This window comes from Monodelphis domestica, chromosome 2 (genome assembly GCF_027887165.1).
Source record: "Monodelphis domestica isolate mMonDom1 chromosome 2, mMonDom1.pri, whole genome shotgun sequence".
Classification (NCBI taxonomy): Eukaryota; Metazoa; Chordata; class Mammalia; order Didelphimorphia; family Didelphidae; genus Monodelphis; species Monodelphis domestica.
The window spans coordinates 177,535,078-177,556,834 of NC_077228.1; the positions used below are offsets into that span (position 1 = coordinate 177,535,078).

The 21,757-nt window shown below is 36.9% G+C and overlaps 1 protein-coding gene across 1 annotated transcript in view; it reads left to right on the forward strand.

Annotated features, from left to right (window-relative positions):
- Positions 1 to 21,757, forward strand: part of BCAS3 (BCAS3 microtubule associated cell migration factor) — a 957,541-nt gene that overhangs the window by 395,013 nt on the left and 540,771 nt on the right. The window contains exon 15 of the mRNA XM_056814655.1: positions 3,698 to 3,831. Within this exon, the coding sequence (XP_056670633.1) occupies positions 3,698 to 3,831 (134 nt within the window). The remainder of the gene's footprint in view (positions 1 to 3,697; positions 3,832 to 21,757) is intronic.

Sequence of the window (21,757 nt, forward strand, 5' to 3'; positions counted from 1 at the left end):
TTGCTTCGAACCCATTGCCATGTTGTTAATATTTGCATTAGAGTGTTCGTTTAGAGTCTCTCCTCTGTCATGTCCCCTCAACTGCTGTTGTTTCTACTCCCACAGTTTGTCCTCTGCTTACGGATAGTGTTTTTTCTCCTAGATCCCTGCAGATTGTTCAGGGACATTACACCGCCACTAATGGAGAAGTCCATTACGTTCGATTATACCACAGTGTATTAGTCTCTGTGTACAATGTTCTCCTGGTTCTGCTCCTCTTGCTCTGCATTACTTCCTGGAGGTCGTTCCAGTCTTCATGCAATTCCTATTCCATGTCTGTTTTTACAAATGGACAATGTTGCAGAGTAATGTCATATCTAATGGCCTACCTGACCTAGGTTCTGTTCATATCAGCCTGATCATCAGCAGGCAACATTGCCACCGAGGGAGGATCTAGAGGATTTATAAGACAATCATGTAATGGAGAAGTCCTCTTTACTTCCACTCTAGAAAAGACTGTCTCTCTGGGCCAGGCAGGTGCTTGGTAATCTTGCAGTCAGCTTAGAGGGGACAATGTTGGACTGAAACCTGAGACCAGATTTTTAAAAATTATAAGACTAAATCTCTCTCTTCTATCTCTCATTTTATTAATAAACACTTAAAAATTCTGCCTAAACCCTTTTTTATTCCTAACACAAGTTACTTAGCCTATGTTGGCCTAAGTTTCCTCATATTTAAAATAAGTGTGTTGTCCTAATATAAGTCCCTTCCAACTTTAAATCCTATGATAGTGTGATTTTTTTTTAAGTAGAAAATGACCTGTTAAGAAGGGAAAAGAGAATTTACAATTGAACAGAAAATGAAGAAAATTATCAAAAGTTATTTCTCCTCCCCATTTAGCATAGCTAACCAAACTGATAACACAGAGAAGAGTGAATATTTCAAAAATATAAATTATATAGATTATCTAAAATAATTTCATTTTTGATGTGAATAATTTGATGTTTCCATCTCTTTAAAATCATATTACATCATAGTTCATTTAATTAGATTTTTAAGGGTTTCCCCCATTTCTAATGAGTGAATAGAGCAAGGCCTTTCACAAAAAAGTGGTCTCTCAGGTAATGCCTTTTTAAGCTATATGTGTATTTGGTAGCCTCCCATTTCTAAAGTATTAATTTATATAAAAATCTTGTGGTTTTGAGGGGCAGCTGGATGGCTCAGTGAATTGAGAGCCAGACCTAGAGACTGGTGGTCCTAGGTTCAATTCTGGCCTCAAACACTTCCTAGCTTTGTGACCCTGGGCAAGTCACTTAGCCCCCATTGCCTCACCCTTACCACTCTTCTTTCTGCCTTGGAGCCAATATACAGTATTGACTCCAAGAAGGATGGTAAGGAATAAAAAAAAAATCTTGTGGTTTTGGAAATTTTTTTTGGAAATTTTTATTTAATTAGTCAATTTAGAATATTTTTCCTTGGTTACAAGAATCACGTTCTTTCCCTCTCCTCCCCCTTCATGCAATTCCACTGGGTTTTACATGTGTCCTTGATCAAAACCTATTTCCATATTATTAATGTTTGCACTAGGGTGATCTATATCCCCATCAACCCATGTGATAAAGTAGTTGTTTTTCTTCTGTGTTTATACTCCTACAGTTTGAATGATGATCGTGTTCTTTCACATAAATCCCTCTGAATTATTCTGGATCACTGAATTGCTACTAATGGGGAAGTCCATTACATTCGATTATACCACAGTGTATCAGTCTCTGTGTACTATATTCTCCTGGTTCTGCTCCTTTCACTCTGCATCACTTCCTGCTGGTCATTCCAGTTCACGTGGAATTCCTCCAGTTCATTATTCTTATGGGCACAATAATATTCCATCACCAACATATACCACAATTTTTTTCAGCCATTCCCCAGTTGGAGGGCATCCCCTCATTTTCCAATTTTTTGGCACCACAAAGAGCACAGCTATAAATATTCTTGTACATGTCTTTTTCCTTATTATCTCTTTGGGGCATAAACTCAGCAGTGCTATGGCTGGATCAAAGGGCAGAGAGAGTCTTTTAGTGCCCTTTCGGTATAGTTCCAAATTGCCTTCGAGAATAGTTGGATCAATTCACAACTCCACAAGCAATGCATTAATGTCGGTTTTGGAATATTTTTAGAAGCAGAGCATCTAGTTGCCTTCAGTGTGTTCATGTTATTAGGCATAGAGAAACCCCTTCCCAAGGTAGATGTGATTGCAGAATTGGTATCAATTGTTATCGAAAGGCAAAACAGGGTGCTTCATAATCTAATGATTTTCTTGTTCTTCAAGTAAAATCCCCTTTTTAGTGGGATTGTAGAGATTGTTTTTAGGTTTTCACTTTCTTTTCTTTTTTAACAGTTCAGTTGTGTCTTTGGCTTAAATGATTTTGATTAAGTGGCTGTTAGCGTTTTCTACTCTGAGATTTCATGACTCAGGTGACTTTTCTGTCCCCTTCTCCCTACTCTTTACTCCCGTTCAACTGAGGTTCTTATGTCATTTGAAAGATCCCTCCCCTCCATTTCTGACATTGAAAGTTGCAGCAATGTCCAGTGCCTTCTAATTTACTTTTTAACAACTGTCCAAATTATCCAGTTCTCCTTCAAGCTTATTTAGACATACTAGTGTTCTCAAGGTGTTCTCAAGGTGAGGTAATTTATGACATTACTTTGATAAGCAATCTCTCTGTAATGTAATCTCTCTGTAAATGAGAATAATTGTCAAGTGTATTTTCTGTCCTCTTCTCAAGTTCAGCCATAAAGGCAGTCTTTATAGAAGGTAAGTGCACCCATCTTGTATAAGCACTTGGTAAGGTGACCTAAAGGAACCTACTCATAAATATCCTGAAAAATGATTACAAATTGATAAAGAAAGCATAGAAGGAAGTAACATTGGAATTGGAATTGGAAGGGAAGTAATATTTTTTTTTCCAGTAGTTGATTGGTATGTTTTTGATTTCTCACTTTGGCTTCTTACACTATATAGTACCTTCTAGCATTTAGGTTCTCACCCTTAATTTGCTAATCCTTGGGATTTCTGAGGTTCAATGAAAAGATGCTTTTGCGAAAATAACCTTGGATTGGTAGGTTTTCTAAGCTCCATCATTCAGCCATGAAAACTTTCTGTACTTACTTATTCATTGGTCCTGATTATGTTCCCCAAGTTTTGGAAATAATTTTACAGTGTTATTTTGGAGATCAGAATGTTGGCTTTGCATTTGTGTAAGTTTTGAGGGCTTTTGCCCACATCGTTTTGCCACCCTAAAATTCTTTTACCACTTTTATCAGTCTGTTTTATCCTTTTGATATCCTGCCTTTTACCTCAAAGTTCATTTTAGCTTTATTTATTACTAAATTTTTTTATGTTTCTCTTCCACCACTGCAGAATAAATACTTGACCTTTAGTAGCTTTTTAATGATCACATCCCTCCAGGAGACTTATTTCTTCTCCTCATTCTTGGATTGCTTATCCTTGATAAGTATTTGCCATCATTTCTTCTAGTTATAATTGATAGATGTAGACTTCGGACTCTCAACAGGTGTGTCACATAGTTTTCAGTATATGTTCTGGAAAATTTCTAACTGACAAGAGTAAATTTTTCAAAAAGGAGAACTATATATTAAAATAGGAAATCTCTCTCTTAACAAGACCTCATGTTTTCCCCCCTTGCCTTTTGTCTTTCAGGTATGCTCCTTGTCACAACAGACACTCTTGGTCATGATTTTCATGTCTTCCAAATCCTTACTCATCCATGGTCTTCATCACAGAGTGCTGTCCATCATTTATATACCCTTCATAGGGGAGAGACTGAAGCCAAAGTAAGTCATGACTTTGTTCTTAATGTATTCTTCCTGCTTCACCTATATCATCCATGCTGTCAGTCATCTCATATTGCAGTTAAGTATGGATTTCAGTACAAGAATGATCTCTTTTGTGCTGGAGGTTGTGGTAGAAGAATTAACTGGGTTGCATATGGAACTGGCAGAGGGTAACAAAGACAAGAGTACTAATTTGGTGGCAGTATATTCTTTAGCTACACACAGGCCAGAACCATATGTATGGGTTAAGGTGGGGAAGAACTATAAGGCTCTCTTAGATACTAGTGCTTCAAAATCTGTCCTAAAGATATATCCAGGGGATACCAACATAGAGGGTATGGTTTCTGTAGCTGGAGCAATGGGACAAACTCAATAGGTCCCTGAGCTCAAAAGCACTATGATTAAACTAGGTCCTCTCACCATAGATCATACCTTCTTGTTGATTCTATCGTGCCCAGATAATCTTTTAGGACGTGATTTTTTGTTCAAGATACAGGCAACATTACAGTGTGAAAAATCTAGGGAAATTTATTTGCATCTACCCAAGAAGTCACTGAAGCACTATCCATTGTTATACTTAGAACAAATTGAGGAAGAACCTGAAAAGATTCAAGCTGTGACTTCTATGTATGACATACCCACAGATATACCAAACGGGGTGTTTGCAAAACACCAAAATGATGTGGGTCGGATTAAATTGATTACTCATGTTAGGATTGACGTCAGTATCACCTAAGATACCACAATACAAACTGAGGAGAGAAGCAAGAGAAGGGATAACATCCATCATAAATAGATTTCTTGAGCAAGGTATATTGAGACCTATTGTATCTGAATACAATAGCCCAATATTACTATTAAAAAGAATAAGCTAAATGAAGATGGTACTCCTACATTGAGATTTGTGATAGATTTGAGGGCCGTGAATAATTTCATAAGGAAGAGACACACTGTAAAAAACCATCTCCAAATGATACTATAACTCAGATACCTGCAGAGTCTAGGTGGTATACAGCATTGGACCTGAGCAATGCTTTTACTTCACTAAACCATTGCACCCTGATTCTCAAAATATTTTTGCTTTCTAATGGGGACAAACCCAGCTGTGCTATACAAGATTAGTGCAAGAATGTTGTGAGTCTGCTTCAATATTTTGTCAATTGTTGCAAAGAGATCTTAGCTATCATAACTTTCAGGCATAGCAAATTGATACACTATGTGGATGATTTGTTGCTAGGATCTCCTGACCCTAAGACTTGTGTAGAAGATTCAAAGAAATTGTTAATAGAACTTTATAAGAGGGGACATAAAGTTTCTAAAAAGAAAATTCAATGGGTCTTACCAACAGAATATTTAGGATTTGTCCTGGAGAGGGGCACCAGGAAAATCTCTATTAAAAGGATAGCAGACATACAGAAGCTAGGCATCCCTAGAACTAAGAAAGAACTTAGAACTTTTCTGGGGGTTGCTGGTTTCTCAAGGCAGTATATAGTGGGTTATTCTCATATTTCCAAGTGCTTGACTGATTTGACAAAGAAAGACATCAAAGAACCATTGCAATCGAATATGTGACATTTGTATACTTTGTCACAGTTGAAGGGAGTGATTCTATCAGCTCCAGCTTTGGGAGTACCTGATTATAAGAAAGAATTACACTTGTATGTCCATGAAGCAAAAGGCATCGCTTCTGGAATGTTAGCACAGTATTTTGGGTTGAATTTAAGGTCTATTGTGTTTTATAGTTCTATCCTCAACATGGATGCACAGGGCATGGAACATTGCCTCAGGAGTGTAGTAGCTACAGCTCTAATGGTCAAGAAGACCTATGACATAGTACTGGGATGTAAACTGCATGTGTATTCTGCACATCAAATTGAAAAACTGTTACGGTCGCAGAGTATGCATTCATTCACCGATGCAAGAATATCCCAGTATGAAGTCATTTTTTTAGGCATTGATAACATCACAAATCTTAGATGTGCACTGTTGAGCCCAGCAACTCTGATTCCTGATTTGCCATTGGGGGGGGGGGAAGTATTGCATGACTGTGATCAGATAGTGGAACTCATGCATAGGCCAAATTAATGCCTGAAAGATATACCTCTTGTCAATGCAGAAATAGAGTTATACACAGGTGGGTCCTCCTATGTTCGTGATGGTAGAAAATTCACAGGGGCAGCAGTATTTGACAATGACAAAACACTTTGGCATGCATCATTGCCAAGTCATATCAGTGCCCAGGGATCTGAGCTCAAGGTTCTGCTTATGGCCCTGGAATTAGCTGCAGGGAAAAGAGCTAATATAATTCTGGATTCTCATTATGCTTTCTCCACTGTACATTGGTCATCATACATATGGAAAAACAGAGGTTACAAAACTTCAACTGGGAAACCAATTGTATATAGCAGTCTGATAGATCATATCATAAGTGCTGTAGACCTTCCTAAGGAGATGGCCATAATCCATTGTAAGGCACACACTCATGGAAAGGACAGGGTAACCCTAGGGAATGACAGAGCAGACGTAACATCGAAATATGCTGCTAGGTTCGGCCCCCACCTTGTGCTGAATTTCTCTCTGATCGAAAGGCATAATCTCACTGAAACCTACAACAGAGAAGAGGTAAAGTCATGGAAAGAGAAGAAAGAGAAGGCTCTAAACTAATCAACGGTGTCTAGATTGCTCAAGAGTGTAAACCTATTCTCCCTAAAAAGTTGTATCGGCATTTATGCACCTTAATTCATGCAAAGGGACATTACGGAGTGCAAGGAATTCTGGATACCATAAAGAGATATTGGACAGCACCAGGAATAACAACAAATATCATTAGAACTTGTCAGGCATGTGAAAAATGCAGGAGATATAATCATGAATCCTTTAAGAGTGTTGCATTGTGAGACAGACTACTCAGCTATATGGCTTTACAGTGTATTCAGATTGATTATATCAACATGTCTAAGGACAAGGGATACAAATATGCATTGGTTATAGTGAATAGACTAACTAGATGGGTTGAAGCATGTCCGTCCAAGAAAAGTGACACTACCATGGTAGTGAAATTTCTATTAAAGGAGATTATACCAAGACATGGCATTCCCAATACCATTGACTCGGACAAGGGGTCCCACTTTACTTCCCAGGCTCTACAGGAAATCTATAAGACCTTGGGGATTAAGTGCAATTACTATTCAGTCTATCAGCTCCGAAGTTCTGAGTAGGTTGAACGGATGAACAAAGAGTTAAAAACACAAATAGATAAACTCTGTTCAGAAACATATTTAAAATTGACAGATGTTTTGCCTTTTGCTTTGTTCGACATTACAACCAGGCCTAGGACTGACCTGCACATATCACTTTCGAAATGCTGTATGGTCAGCCTCTTTGGCATGGTAGGACAGTAAAGCCATCTTACTTGTCCATGTTAAGAGGGGAATGTGTTCTTCATAAATACTTAAAACAGATACAACATAGGATTGAAGAACTAAGGAAACTGGGTTTGCTTGTGCAAAGAATACCACTAGATGCAAAGAATACCACTAGATCATTGCACAAGATAAAACCAGTTGATAAAGTTTATGTCAAGAACTTTAATAGAGAATCTCCTGCAGAACCTAGATGGATCAGACCAACAATGGTCATGATGACAACCCCAATGTCTATAAAGGTTGATCAAAGAGATCCATGGTTCCATGCTTCGCATGTGAAATTGCATCACACCCATAATATTGAGTAGCCCTAGGAAAATAAGTGATAAGCAAATGCAGTCCCACCAGAAATACAGGAAAGCACACGAGTACTTGCCACCAGAATACAGTAGAGAGAGCCATGCATATGCTAAAATAATGAAAGGATAGCACCCCTGTACTTATGCAGCCAATAACACAGAAAACAAAAGGAAACTTGCATTGAAAGAGTAGCAGCCACAAAGAAACAAAGCCTCAATGTAAAATATCAAATAGCCTCTGCCTGAAATAGTAACAAAAGAAAAAGAACTATCTCCAAGTACTACATACAATAACCACGCAAGAACTACATATAGTAATCATGTGATAAACCTCCTTGATGAAAAAAAAATTGAAAACTATACTCTTAGGCATAATGCTTACCCCCATGCAAGAAGAAAAATACAAGTTGACCTAACTTGCAAGCACAAAGAGAAACAAAGGCAAAGCTTAACCCCCATGTATGAAGTAAATCACATGTTATCTTACTTGCACACACAGAATATTGATAAATTCTGCATGCATGAAGATTTCAACTCACTTCCATGCAAAAGTAACTTTTCATTCCTACTTGCACAAACATGTGTAAATCTCACACACATGCATTGTTCATGTGTTCCTGGGTTCCTGATTGTTGCAAAGGATCCTGATTTGAGAAACACAAGTCTTCAATCAAGTAACATAAGACAGAAGAGTGAAGTGTTGACCAGAGTGGAAGGAAGAGATTTTCTACAAGCAACATGAATGTGGACATGGAAGGACTTTGGAACTTTGTTTTTTGGAACTCTGGATCATGAGGATGTGTAAGGATTCATCGTACACGTGAACATCATATACATTTGCACACACACCCTACAGAGCAAAGTAAGGTATTCATTTATTGGGTGAGTATACAACATGCAGGACAACAAGACAAACTGATGAGAATGTTCTGTGGAAAATTCAAACAGACAAAACTTTCTTTTCTGCATGAGTTTGCACAGAAATATACAAGAATGTACATATGTAAATTTATATGGACACATATAATTTCTAAGTTAACTAACATGCTAACTTTTTAGAGTAAGTTATTAACAATCTAACTACTAACAATAGTGATAGCCTAGTGAATTGGTCTAAGGCTTAGGAAATAGAGACTTAGATGTTCTGAAATATAGAAGTTAGATTGTATTATGATTGTAGGTTAGCATTTGTTAGTGATAGGAGATTTTACTTAGTAAATTTATAGATATAAGGATAAGACGTTTGCATGTTCAATATGTTAGTGACATTGTTGATGATTTGGAAAATTTTAATTGCTTTGTTATGGAAAACTATGTTCATGTAATTCCCCTACCTAAACCATTTTCCTATGACCCATTCTTAGCTTAGTATTTAGATAGATAGAACAGCTAAGATGAATTTAGGATTTTGTTATTGGGGGGGGAGGTAAGAGTATATTTCAGATAGCGAAGAGTTAAGGTAGATAGCTGAAGTTATTAAGGTAAGTATTATGGAAAAATGCAAGTTGCATTTTTTTTCTAATAGAAGGTGGGGAATGTGGTGTAGAGGCTGGAGAGAAAGAGAGGGAGAGAGAACTTGTAAACCAAGATGTAAAAAAATGGAGACCTATCTGTCAATCAAAAGAAGGAGTTTCCAAAACGGAATGTTCCCAGGAGTTGGCAGTTGAGCTGACAGGGGAAGGGGACTTGGAGTCACTCTCTCTCTGGAGGTTGGGAACCTGGCTGAAAGACCCTGGTGGGGCTGACTTGGTTTTGGGGGTTCTCTGGCTTTGGACAGTTGAAGTTGACAAGAAGGAGAAACTTGGCTTTTGAGTTGATGGTCTATTTGAGAGTTGAGCTGGCCAGGAGAAACTGAGAGACTGAACTTTATTTTCTCTCTTGAGGAAGTTGTCTCAGATTGAAGGACCCTTGGGGGAGGGGGGGAAGGGCTTCAGAAATTAAGCTGAGAGACCTTGCTGACTTTTGAAGTAGAAGAAGAAGAAGAAAGAAGATTTTAAAAGGGCTGTTGTCCTCCATCTCCCTAAATGTCTTAGAGTCACAGTTTGTGACTGAACTACTTCCTTAAGCCCTCCTAAAATTATCCCTGTAGTTTAGGGAAATCCTTATCCCTCTTACCTCAGTTTCCTATCCTGTTATCCTAATAAACCCCCTGACTTGAAAAGGAAAAGAAATGAGTATCTTTATAGTTCACTCAGGAGGGGAGGAAAGAAGCCAAAGGCTTCAAGAAGAATTGGGAGGTGAGGGAGGCAAGGGAGGAGAGGGTTGGAGAGAGAGGGAGTGAAGGGGGGAGGAGATTAGAAAGATATACTGATCCATCAGCCATCAGTAGGGATTAGTAGGCAAACCCCAGAGTAAACCCCAGAGCAGTTCCCTTGTGTAGCCGTTTCCCTGTGTATCAGCATCCCAATGTGGCAGCATCCCTCAGCATTTCTCTTTCTTACCTCCATTACAAATAAGCAGCCTCAGGTTTTTGTAGCAGCTCTCTAGTCACCAGCCAGAGGACAGCAGTCATTGCAACAAAAAAGTTTCCTTACAGTTTACTTTCTCTATTTCAATAAGTGATAGTTCCTCTCAGTTTATTATTCTATTTCAAGGTATAAGGATATTTGGATAGAAAAATTTCCACAATCGTAGTGAGATGTCATCTTTGTTAATACTGTACACTGCTGCTCAAGGACCACATAAGCTATGGTTTTACTAAGCCTTTCTGCTTCAGGTTTCTTTAGTTTTAAAAGAGTATCAGAGCCTTTTCCTAAAGCTATTCCTTTTTGTTTCCTACAACTTAAGTCTTAAAGAAAAAAGTATATTCTTAAGACTACATCACTCAATTTGAGAAAATATTCTCAAAGGTAAAAGGAAACTATAACATGAGTGAAATTATTCAAAACATTTAGTATTACCATGAAGAGGGATTTTTTTTTACTACTAGTAGTTAAGTTAAATGTCTTGCATTCCACAAAGTAAGACACTCTGATCTCTACATTATAGTGAGTTCCAACTCAAGCTTTCTGAATTTTAAATTAAGTATGTTAAATGGGAATTGTTATGGAACTCTCCTCATTTAATTTTCACTCTGCTTTTTCTTTCTTCCTGTCATAGTTCAGAAAGATCTATTGATACAATAGCTATAGATATATAATAGTGTGGATTAGAAGTTTTCCCTCTGTTTGCTTTTTTTGATTCTGTCAGATAAATTGGGAAATCTCAGCTTTTGGAGTTAAAAATGTTTCCCAAGCTATCATCATTGAGTATTTTATCCAAACCATCTGTCTTGAGGAAAGTGAGAAACTGGAGAGTGGAATTCCAACCACTAGAAATGTCTTTTTATATTTAAATTTTCATAATGCTCCTATCAGGTAAATTAATAAATATGTTCACAATTTATATCCATTAGAATTAAGCTCATTAAATACTCATGGGATCATGTACCTGGATTTTCCTTTTTCTCATCAGCCCACTTTCTTTCCATTAATGTAAGAATAGATAGTAATGATATCAAACTTGTTTTTAAAACTTAAAAAGGCAGAGATCATATCTCATATTTCTTTTGCAGTATCATATTCTTATAGTTCTGATACTATTAGTATTGTAGCTATTCAAAAATTATGTTGCAATACTGAGAGCCCATTTTATATTTATATCAATTTATATTATAAAGTAGTGGTCATCAAAACAATTTGGTATTGGCTAAGAGACAGAAAGGAGGATCAGTGGAAGAGAGTAAGATTTTTAAAAAATGAAAAGAAAAATATTATAGGAACTAGACCTATGATTTTGTTGATATGGGCAATCCTAGTTTGTACCTCTTTGTAATGAGAACCTTAGTGAATTGTCCTGAGCACTAAGTGATAAATCATTAATCATCCCTTGTTGGCAGCCATGGCAACACCATCAGTGCCTTTATAGATGTTAAAGTGATCCAGAGAAAAGTTACACTTTTAGTAATCATATTTTGGAATAAAATAAAAGAAACAATTAAATGCGTGATGCTTCATCTTGTTTTAGGGCTTGACTCATTTGTAAAACTTAAAAGAATGAGTAATATTCCCAGAGCTTAGTAGTCTTCAATGAACTCATTATTTCTACCATCTATCCTACATTAGTTTATATTATTTGTCTTTTTGTGTATATACACTATTTTCTTTAACTTGTTCATCAATCTTTCGAATCCTTGCTAGTTCTTTGGATCCCCAGAACTTGCTAGTTCTTTGGATGCTGGTACTTTGCATATCCCTAGTGTACTGTATTATAAGGGGAGGTTAATTGGTAACAGAGGGTCTTAAGACTTTCAGTATAGAGAGGGGGAAAGAGTGGGGTTTCAAAGTGGGGTTCAGGGGAGACAACTGATGTTTAGGGTTGGCTCAGAGAGAGGAGAGGGGGTTTGAAGATTTTCCTCCTTCTGACTTCCCTCCTTAGCTAACGCTGCTCTCCCCAATTTGCTCTTGTTCCTCTTGTCCCATCTCCACCAGTAGAGACCAAAGGGTCTCCCCTTGATCTGTTCACTCACTCTCAGCATGGGGAAAAGATAACTTTTAATGTCAACTCAATCAGGTAATACAAAAGGAATAATTAGCACAGAAAGAATGGGAAAGGGAAGTGGGGAAAAGGGGTCCCTGTCTCTATCTAAAACCCTTTTCCTACCTCCTCAAATTTGGGAGGAACTCAGGCCTTGACAGCCTGAGCCCCCTGAGAATGGTTTACTCACCCCTAGGCAACAGGAGCTGAGGTAAAGTCTGCTCAGGTTTCTCTTCAGACAGTCCCTTCAATTGGGAAGTGTTGGGGGGGAAAGATTTCCAGTCACCAGGAGAAAAAGTGGATAACCCTCAGGAGAAAGTCTTTTCCCACCTTCTATCTTTTGCTTCTCAAGACTGAGAGACCAACTCTTCTCACAGCCAGAATCTTCTCCTCCTCAAGATTCCAAACTCCTGGTTCCCCTCCCCCATCAATGTGATCAGTTTCACACACTCTTCAGCTTGGCACTTTTCTTATGTAACAGCCTCTGTCACAAATCCTCCATTTCCTGTTGTTCACATGCTGCCACCCTATCCTAATCTGTGTATTTTCTAATCTAAATTCCTATCTTATGCTAAGATGGAGTTGTAGGAAGAGGGTTAGGATTATGTGCCAACAAAATTTTACAATATAACAATTTCTTAATACAAAGGTTATTCCTATTGTAGTCAATATAAAATTTAACTTTTAAGTAAAATGGAACTATGCTATGCCTTATGTAATGCGAATTCCAATGTAACATTCATAAAAATTATAAGTATATATACATATTAATTTGCATATAAATGAAAACTGATTTATTCTGTCTCTATGTTACCTCTCTATTCACAACATTCCCTTTTCCACACTAAACTATTCTATCCCTATATATTAATGGTTAGTATGTTAACTCTTTCCTTTTTATCTATATTTGTTGATCAGATCGTTACTATGCTACATATGTATATGTCTGAGTTATCTACACATTTACATGTTACATGTTATTTATACACACACACACACACACACACACACACACATATATATATATATATATATATATATATATATATATATATATATATATATATATATATATATATACACACACATATATATGTATGTATCCTCTTGTAATAAAGACCTTTTTACAGATATACAGTTTATGGATTGTCCTTACTTACAGCATAGCCCCTTATGTCAGTGTGAAACTTGTTCGTGTTCTAGATATGTTGTGGTGGATGCATATTTATTCCAATGTGCATGTGAATGTCCGTTCCTATATGTGAAGTTAATGTGATCAGCAATTAATCTTACATGACCCATTTTCCTGAAGTTAATTCCTAATAATGTCTTTGATTCAAAGTTCTTTCTAGCTGTCAGTGTGTCTTCCATCCATTGGTGTTACTTGAACCTTGTCCTATGCCTTCTCCTTTACAGGATGCACTTGTCTCTCGTCTCACCTTGAATGATAATCTCAGGTATTTGGCACAACAGGATCATGTGTGTGTTGTAAAGATTAAAATTTAGGGAGACTGAGGCAAGATAGAAATTAGTTTCTCTCTGCAAGGAGTATTATATTTTTATGAGGTTTATTGAAGACTAAAATATAAAGAAAACACAAGTAAGAAAAGCATGTGTCTAGGCCCAGAGAGCCTATTCACGACCACTCACATCTTGCCTGTGCTCCGAAGTGGAAGTAAAAAGAGGAAAAAAGAGAGACTCCACCTACAGCGGAGAGCCTTTAAATAATATTTTGCTTTTGTCCCAGGTGAGAATTCAGTGAGATTACAAAGCATTCTGGGGAAGTGGAGCACGGACTTCTGGGGATTGCAGTCCTGGATTTGAGTCTATTTTTACAGTGTGTAACAGTAATTTGTGCATGCATGTAAAAGTGAATATGTTGATGCATGTGAGTGAAACTTTATACAGGATTTTTGTTCCATCTTCATGTGGGCAAGTGAGATTTTTTTTTTTGTAATGATGTAGGTATCTTTCTTAATGTGTGATTTTAAGGTAATTATATTCCTATATGGTTTATTGTAGAGGTTAATGCTATCTTAGTCTAAGCTTGATATGGATATTTGTATATATGTTTACTAATTCTAAGCGATTCTAAATCCATCCAAATAAACTCCCAGATTCCACAAGGAACCCCTTCTCCTGTGTTTCACAGGATACAGTAATCCTCCCTGATCTAACTAACCCAAATTCATACTATCTGTCTTGGTCATTATTCTATTTCGGTATCATGCAATAATTTTTGTTTGTGTAAGATGCTCCAATAGCATCTTAGATGTTTCTCATCTACATTTACTGGGGTTTGTGGACTTGTCTCAGTTTTAAAATTTAATTTAATTTAATTTTTTTTTTCAGTCAGGGCTTGTCATTATGGGCTTAGGGGTTTTTCTGATTTGATTAAACTTTCTTCATGGATCATGTGTCAGATCTTATGCCTCATACCAGTCTGGGTTCTCATAAGGTTTTGTGTTATTTGCTACCCAATAGAACTCAAACCAGTCCTGGTACCAAGTCTTCTCAATATATGGTGTCGGTTGTGTTATGGGATGCTCAAGGTTGGATAAAGCAGAAGTGATAATAGCATTTCATTGTTTATCTGTTTTTTCAGTTTCACTGTCCCCTAAGTAATATTTCTTACAGCATTCTTCATAGCTATTGACTCCTGTAATATACAGTATTTTCTCTACTGATAAAAAGTTTCCTATGTTTTCAATTGCTTCATCAGAATCAGAATCAGAAAAAAATTGTTTGTTCTGAATTCAGGTGTTCTCTATGCCAATTTCTCTCATTCATCTAAATCTTTGTGAACTTTATGACAGAGCTTGATGTACTCATAGGATTCTTGTTCTTCATCACTGTTTGGTCAACTATTATTGTATCATTTGGTACTGTATAATCTGGGTATGAATCTGTGATAATTAAAATGTTTGGGAGCAAGGGAAATATATATATCAATTATGACCACTGAAATATGTTTTCTACTGTGTCTTGGTTTTATATAAATATAAGATGGTCTCCAGGGAATATATTCCCAATTTATGAATGTGCCCAAGCCAACTGGGTTTTATAGAGAAATTTAATTCATAATGCACTGATTAATCAATAGAAAAAGAGAGAAAGTAAGAAAGGAATAAGAATGAATAAATCAGTCAGTTGGTTTTATCACTCACCCAAGATCTCTCTAGGTAAGGCTTCTCATGCCAACCTCAGGCTCCACCTTCAAAAGAGCCTCCTTTCAAGAAATGTTTCCAGAGAATTCTCCTCCTTCAGAGCCAGCCTTCTCTCCTGGTCCTCCCACAGAGCAACCTCCTCAGTCCTCCTTCAGAGCCACCTCGCTCAGAGCAAAATCTCCTTCTTCTCTCCTCAGACCCCACTATCTTTAAGGAAACCATCTAAGTCCCCTCCCCTCAGTTCTCACATCTACCAATCACTGTCGATGTCTCCCCTGTGCCAATGGTGGCTCTAGCTTAACCCAGGACCACCCAGAGGTCTGTGGCTTTGCACATGTCTGTTGAAGGTCATATTCTCAAATAATTAAATCTTGATCTATGCTGCAGCCCTTCCTCAATCCTGTTACTCTAAGTAGGGTGGAGATTGTATTTTCCAAGACCTGGTTCTGTCATTCCAAGTATCTCTATTGTATCAATTCTAAAATCAATCATGACTCAAAGAACTTCCTGTTCTATGCTTAAGCATAGGTCAAAACCCTTTCCATTGTTTAGCAAAAGGTTTCTGTCCTAAAGTAGTCTTAAGTAAGGAGGAGAAGGATCCTCCCATGCCAAGGGGTTTCACATTCCAATAGAGTTCTTACTATCAGTAGAAAATTTTTTCCAAGTATGAAATTTCCCAATGGTGAAATTTCCAACATTCATAAGTCTAAGAAATTTTAAGGTTTACAAATCTGACTATTGGTCACTGATTTCTGTACTCTCTAGGTTTTTCGCTAGCTTTCATTCTGTGACATGTTGTAATTCTATGTCAGGTGTTGTTAACTCAGGTTTTGTGTTTTGATCTGACCTTATTTCAGTGATTTTAATATTTCCCAATTCTTTTTCTAGCTGTTACCCAGTACTATGCTCAAATTCTGTGTTCTGTGGTGACAAATTTAATTCTTGTGGGTTTACTTCTTCCTGAGTATCTGCTATTATGTTACTGGAATGCACAGGTTTTACCATATCTTTTGGGAGAGGTTCTTGTTCATCTACTCCCTCTTGTGAGTCTGTTGACATAGAAACCATTCCCTCTATGGTGGTATCTTCTGGGAATGACTTCAATACAGATCCACTCTCCCCTGTATCACTGAGAGGTTTGTACTTTAGTTCTCCTACTTCTGTCCTGAGATATGATTCTAGAGTCTCTCGTAAATTAGCTAATATGGTGTTTACATACATAGATTTCCTATTATCATCAGAATCTTTTTCTTGTCCCATGGTTTGTAATGCACTTGTAATAAGTAGTAGATGTTTCAGGTTCTCCAGATATTATAGTGTAATCTATTATCCCCTCTTCAGTTATTCCATCCCCATTTGATGCACTATTATTAACTAGCTCTGTATCACTTTGGATTACTGCTGTCTATGATGTAACAGCTTGCTCAATGGAAAGGTTTGTGTTCGTATTAACTTTAGTTTGAGAACTGCTTGGGTGATGTTTCTCTATCAATGGCTCTTCTGGTCCCACTCCTTTAAATTGTTTTGCAGTCTCTGGTTCAGGGAATAGTCATTGGAATTTTGGTAGTGATCTGTTCTAAACCCATCCCCAGGACTGGTATCTTTGAGTGTAATAAGATTTTGTGGGTAAAAGTCTTTGTCTTTTGAATTTAAGTTAGCTCTCCCCTCATTTCTCTTTCTTTTCCCTCTTAAATGTTTAAACATTTAGCTTAAAGTTTCTTGCAACAATGTCTCATTTGGCTATCTTGTCAGAATGTTGTAGATACTTAAGATGCTGTTTTAAAGATTTGCTAGCCCTGTTTCATTTTCCACTGCCTAGCCCCATTCTGCAAGTTAAGAAATTTTCCAATAAGGTTTTAATCTGTTCTTTTCTATTCTCCATGCAGTTTTTGTGTGCCCATGTATTGTGAACCATAAATGTCATGTTTTATATCTGCTATTTTCTGTGCTATTTCATTCTCCATCTTAATTCTAAACTTTTTTACTTAAGTTGCTTCCTTTGGCATCTTGCCCAACTATCTGTTTCTCTACCACTAAAATTTTAAAGCTTGCTTTTACCTTTCTACCATCTCCCTTTTTGTCTTTTATGCTTATACCCTCATGTTTCTTCACTGGTGTACCTCCCAAATTCATCTCTTTTTTACTAGATAATGCTAGAGCCTGATACCTTGTGGTATAATGATTATTTCTTGCTACAACTTTTGAATAACAGGGTTTTGCTCCAGAAACTATTGCTGCTTCCATGGATTTCAGGTCTGGGGTCTCCTGTTCTCTAGGTCTGCAATGAGAGCAACATTGTTTGCTATTACAATCCTGTCTCCCATAGTTTTTATTATTATATACTTTTCCCTAATAATCTGCATTTTTACTTTTCCCATCTCTCTTATATTGGCCCTGTTCATAGCAATGTTTCATTGGGCAATTTCTTACTATGTGTCCTTGACAAGAACACAAAAAGGATGTCCTCTTTCACCCTCTGTTGTCTTTGGGGTGTCTGTCTATACTGTGTGGTTGGTCTGTTAAATGTCTTAATTGTAGCCAGATTCTTAACCTCCTCTAATTCTTTCTGCCTTAATATTTCATTGGTCTCTTGGAGCTTTTTCTTTAGATCATTCTTTTCTTTTTCCTGATATACTTTATTATCATGGAGATAGGTGGCAATGTCTCCAAGTTCATTAAGTGAGATGGTGTCAAACTTAGGGCAATAGTTCCTGAAGAAATCCCTAAAGTGCTTATCACAGCCCTTGAGTAATTGTCTCCTCACATGTGCTTCTGTTCTTTTGAATGAGAATTAAAGCCTAATAGTCCCTCAGTTTTTTTCATTAAGGAGATCGATAAATATGCATGGGTGTTCATTTATTTCTTGGGATAAACTGTCAAATTTTCCCCATGCATTGGGTCTTTTTGACAATTGCTTCATTCCCTGCAATAGATCCTCATGGCATTTTCTTAGATAAATCATTGATCTTCGATTAGAAAAATCCAGATCCTCAAAAACGTCTGGCCAGCTCATGAGTGAGGAATCTTTTTTAGTTTGCTCAATAAAATTTTCAATTTCCTGAGGTGTAAAAAGTTCAGATAAAAGAATTTTTACATCCTCAAAATCTGATTCATAGAGACAGAATGCTTTTTTTAGTTCTTTAATTGTGAGATGAGGCTCTAATAAAAATTTAGGCATGCCTTTACATAAAGACTCTAAATCATGGGTGGTGAATGACTTATGAACCTTTGCATGTATGATGCCAGAGTTATCAGTGACCTTAACAACATCATGCAAAGGCATAATCTTTTGATCCGTTAATGCATTTGCAAGATTGTTAGCAGATGCATTAATTGGTGCCTTGTTGTTTTGTGCCTGTATGTTATTGGCAAGGTCATTTCCCCCTCGTGCCCCTAATGGTGTCCCAGTATTAGTATTAGTAACTATAGCATCCTTATTAGTCTGTCCCATCACATCCCCTGTCTCCACATCGGTTCCCTTCCCATGCCTTGTTTTCTCTGCATGTAATCCTGACATATCTCAGTTATAATAGGGATCTGACCAAACAATATCTCTAATCTATTACCAATGACTAAAGCATGTACAGTTCTCTTTTGGAAGATCAGGTTGGCACCAGCTTTGATGCACTTTAAGATGTTAGTTACTGCCACAAACACCACGTAGATTTGGGGTATGATTTGCCAGAGGGATTTACATCTAGATAATTTATTGGTAACTGTTTCTATCCCATAGTCATATTGGTTAATGTCCCCAGAACATTGTCTATCATCCATGCCACTGTATTATAAATGATATTATAAATAAAAAGTAGCTCCAATAAATTGCAATTATTTCTAGCACAGCAGACCACAATATTAATTGTAACATGTTTCTCATTAGATCCTTTCTAGGCTCTAACTGCCAGGAGCTAATACTTAGAAAATGGTTGTTATCCCCACACACTTTGCTTCTAGTTAGATAGGATCCAAGATGGCTAGATCCTATTGCTGACAGTCCTAGTACAACCTCCCTTTTACAATACACTCTCTTTCTCTGTTTTCCAACTGACCAAAGTGGCAGTTGGTAAGTGACTTGTACTCCCCCCCACCAGGAATCAAGAACCTGTGTGGAAACTCCTAGACAGAGCCAGTGACTAATGCTTCTAGCCTCAGGAATTGTAATTGACAACAAATTCATAACTGACAGTGATGACAGTTGGTGACAGTCACTAAAGCTTTTTTTTTTTTTTAATAAATGGGCTTCTTTTAAATCCAGGGTGCCATCTGTATTAAAAGGGGAGGTTAAGTTGTAACAGAGGGACTTAAGATTTTCAGTATAAAGAGGGGGAAAGAGTGGAGAACCTCCATCTCAAAGTAGGGTTCAGGGGAGACAGCTGATGTTTAGGGTTATCTCAGAGAGATGAGTGGATTTGAAGATCCTGGTTCTTTGCATATCCCTAGTGTACGAATTAATATAAAATAGGAATGCCTACTTCTTATAAAACCAAAGGTTGAAAAACTATGTAGTTTTCCCATTGAGTTTAGACTTTGTCACAGTCTACTAACCACAAAACCTGAAAAGCACACACCCTGACTTTGCCACCATGAAGATTGCTTTTTACAAGTTTCCTACTGAAAATATTTTAGACCCTGGAAATACATAAATGATATGTGCCATATATTTAGAAATGCTTGCAGCACATGATCTACTTGCTTTCTCATTTCTTTACAATCAAATTTTTTAGATTTAGCTGAAACTATTGAGGGTGCTTTAATCACGCTACAAAAAAATCAAGTATGTGGATCTAATTATGTTGAATTAAGTTGTTTTGTGGTCTGTGACTTAGGATATCATCTGCATCTGACAACAATTTTCCTTATAAAGCACAAATGTAGTAAGAAAATCCTTTTCAGCAGTTAAGTCATATGTGGTATAGACCTTATGGGTACTCTAACATTATTGTAGTATTATTCAGCTTCAGTAAAGTATCTTATGGAAAACAAGGTTCTCTTTGAATATAGCATGCATAGCAAAATTATTCTTGAATGAAATATAAATTAGATAAATGTCTAACCATTAAACCGTATTTCTCTGAAAGTATCAGAACAGTTCAACCAAATGAAGCACGATTAGTACCTTTAATTGTCAGAAGAAAAAAGAAAGAAACCCTGTTGGTTATGGTTAGTATTTACTAAACTGAAACCATTTGATTGTCACATGATTTCTTTCAGCTTTAAGAGTATGCTTATAATATGTTCACAGATTTTTGGTGATAAGTATACATACATATTTACTAAAGCATATTTCCAAGTTTCTCTTTTATTTCACTCTGAGTCCTGGAAATCAAGTTCAGTGGATTTGAGTAATTTGGTGATGTGAGGAGAATCAATGTCCTTAGGATACCAGAGTCAGTGAGAGACAGAGACAGAGAGAATGCCTATAATAAAATTTTTGCATTGTTTTCTGAAGGTAGGGAATAAGTTACTTTTAATCTTTGCATTAGTTTCTAGCATAGGATATTTTCCTAAGAAGGAAACAATATCCTTAAGGTTCTACATTAACAGGAAAAAAAAAAGAGCTTAGGATCAAATGAATGTATATGAGGGATCAATATGGATCAGTAAAAACAATTGTTTATTTTAAAAGAACTGTCTTTATGTATGGGAGTCTCAAGAGATAAGGCTGAAAAATGTGAAATTGTGTTAGGCCTTACAAGTATCTGCTAGAGGTATGTAGGTACATTAGTGGATAAAGCCCTGAGACTCGAGATAGGAAAAAATGTGAGTTCAAATCTGGCTTCAGACACTTAACCTCTATTTTATTCAATTTGTAAATGTGGATAGTAAAAGCTCCTATCCTCCATGGTTGTTGGGGGTATGAATTGAAATATCTGTAAAGTGCATAATCCAGTGGCTGGCACAGACTAGGTCCTTAATAAATGTTGATTCCATTCTTTCCTTACAGTAACCAGCAGCTACAGTGATGAAACAAATTCTAAGATGTGATTTTCTAGAACTTAGATTAGCAGGTAGTTAATTGAGAAGATTCACTGCTAGATCTCTCCAGAAATTAAAGGAATTAATGAACCATTTTTAAAGGACTTATTATGTACCAGAGTAGTGTCTTTAGTGATGGGGTATAAAGAGAAAGGCAAGACTGTCCTTGTGCTCAGAGAGTTCACATTTTAGTGGGAGAGCTAATGCATGGAAGTGGGGCAGTTAGGTAGCACAGTAGATAGAGGACTAGAAGGCCAGGCCTGGAATTGGGAAGACTCAACTACCTGAGTTCAAATCATGTCTTAATAAATGTGTGACTTTGGGCAAGTTACTTTAACCTTTTTGCCTCTTTTTCCTTATCTTTAATATGAGATGGAGAAAGAAATGGCAAATCACCTCCCATACCTTTGCAAGAAAATTGGGTCTCAAAGTGTCAGACCTAATAAAAATCATAACAACAAAAAACACATGGAAGATTTCAGCTGTGAGAAGGAAGAGTCCCATGGTAGTAAAATACTTCTTAATACCTTTTTTCAATGCCATT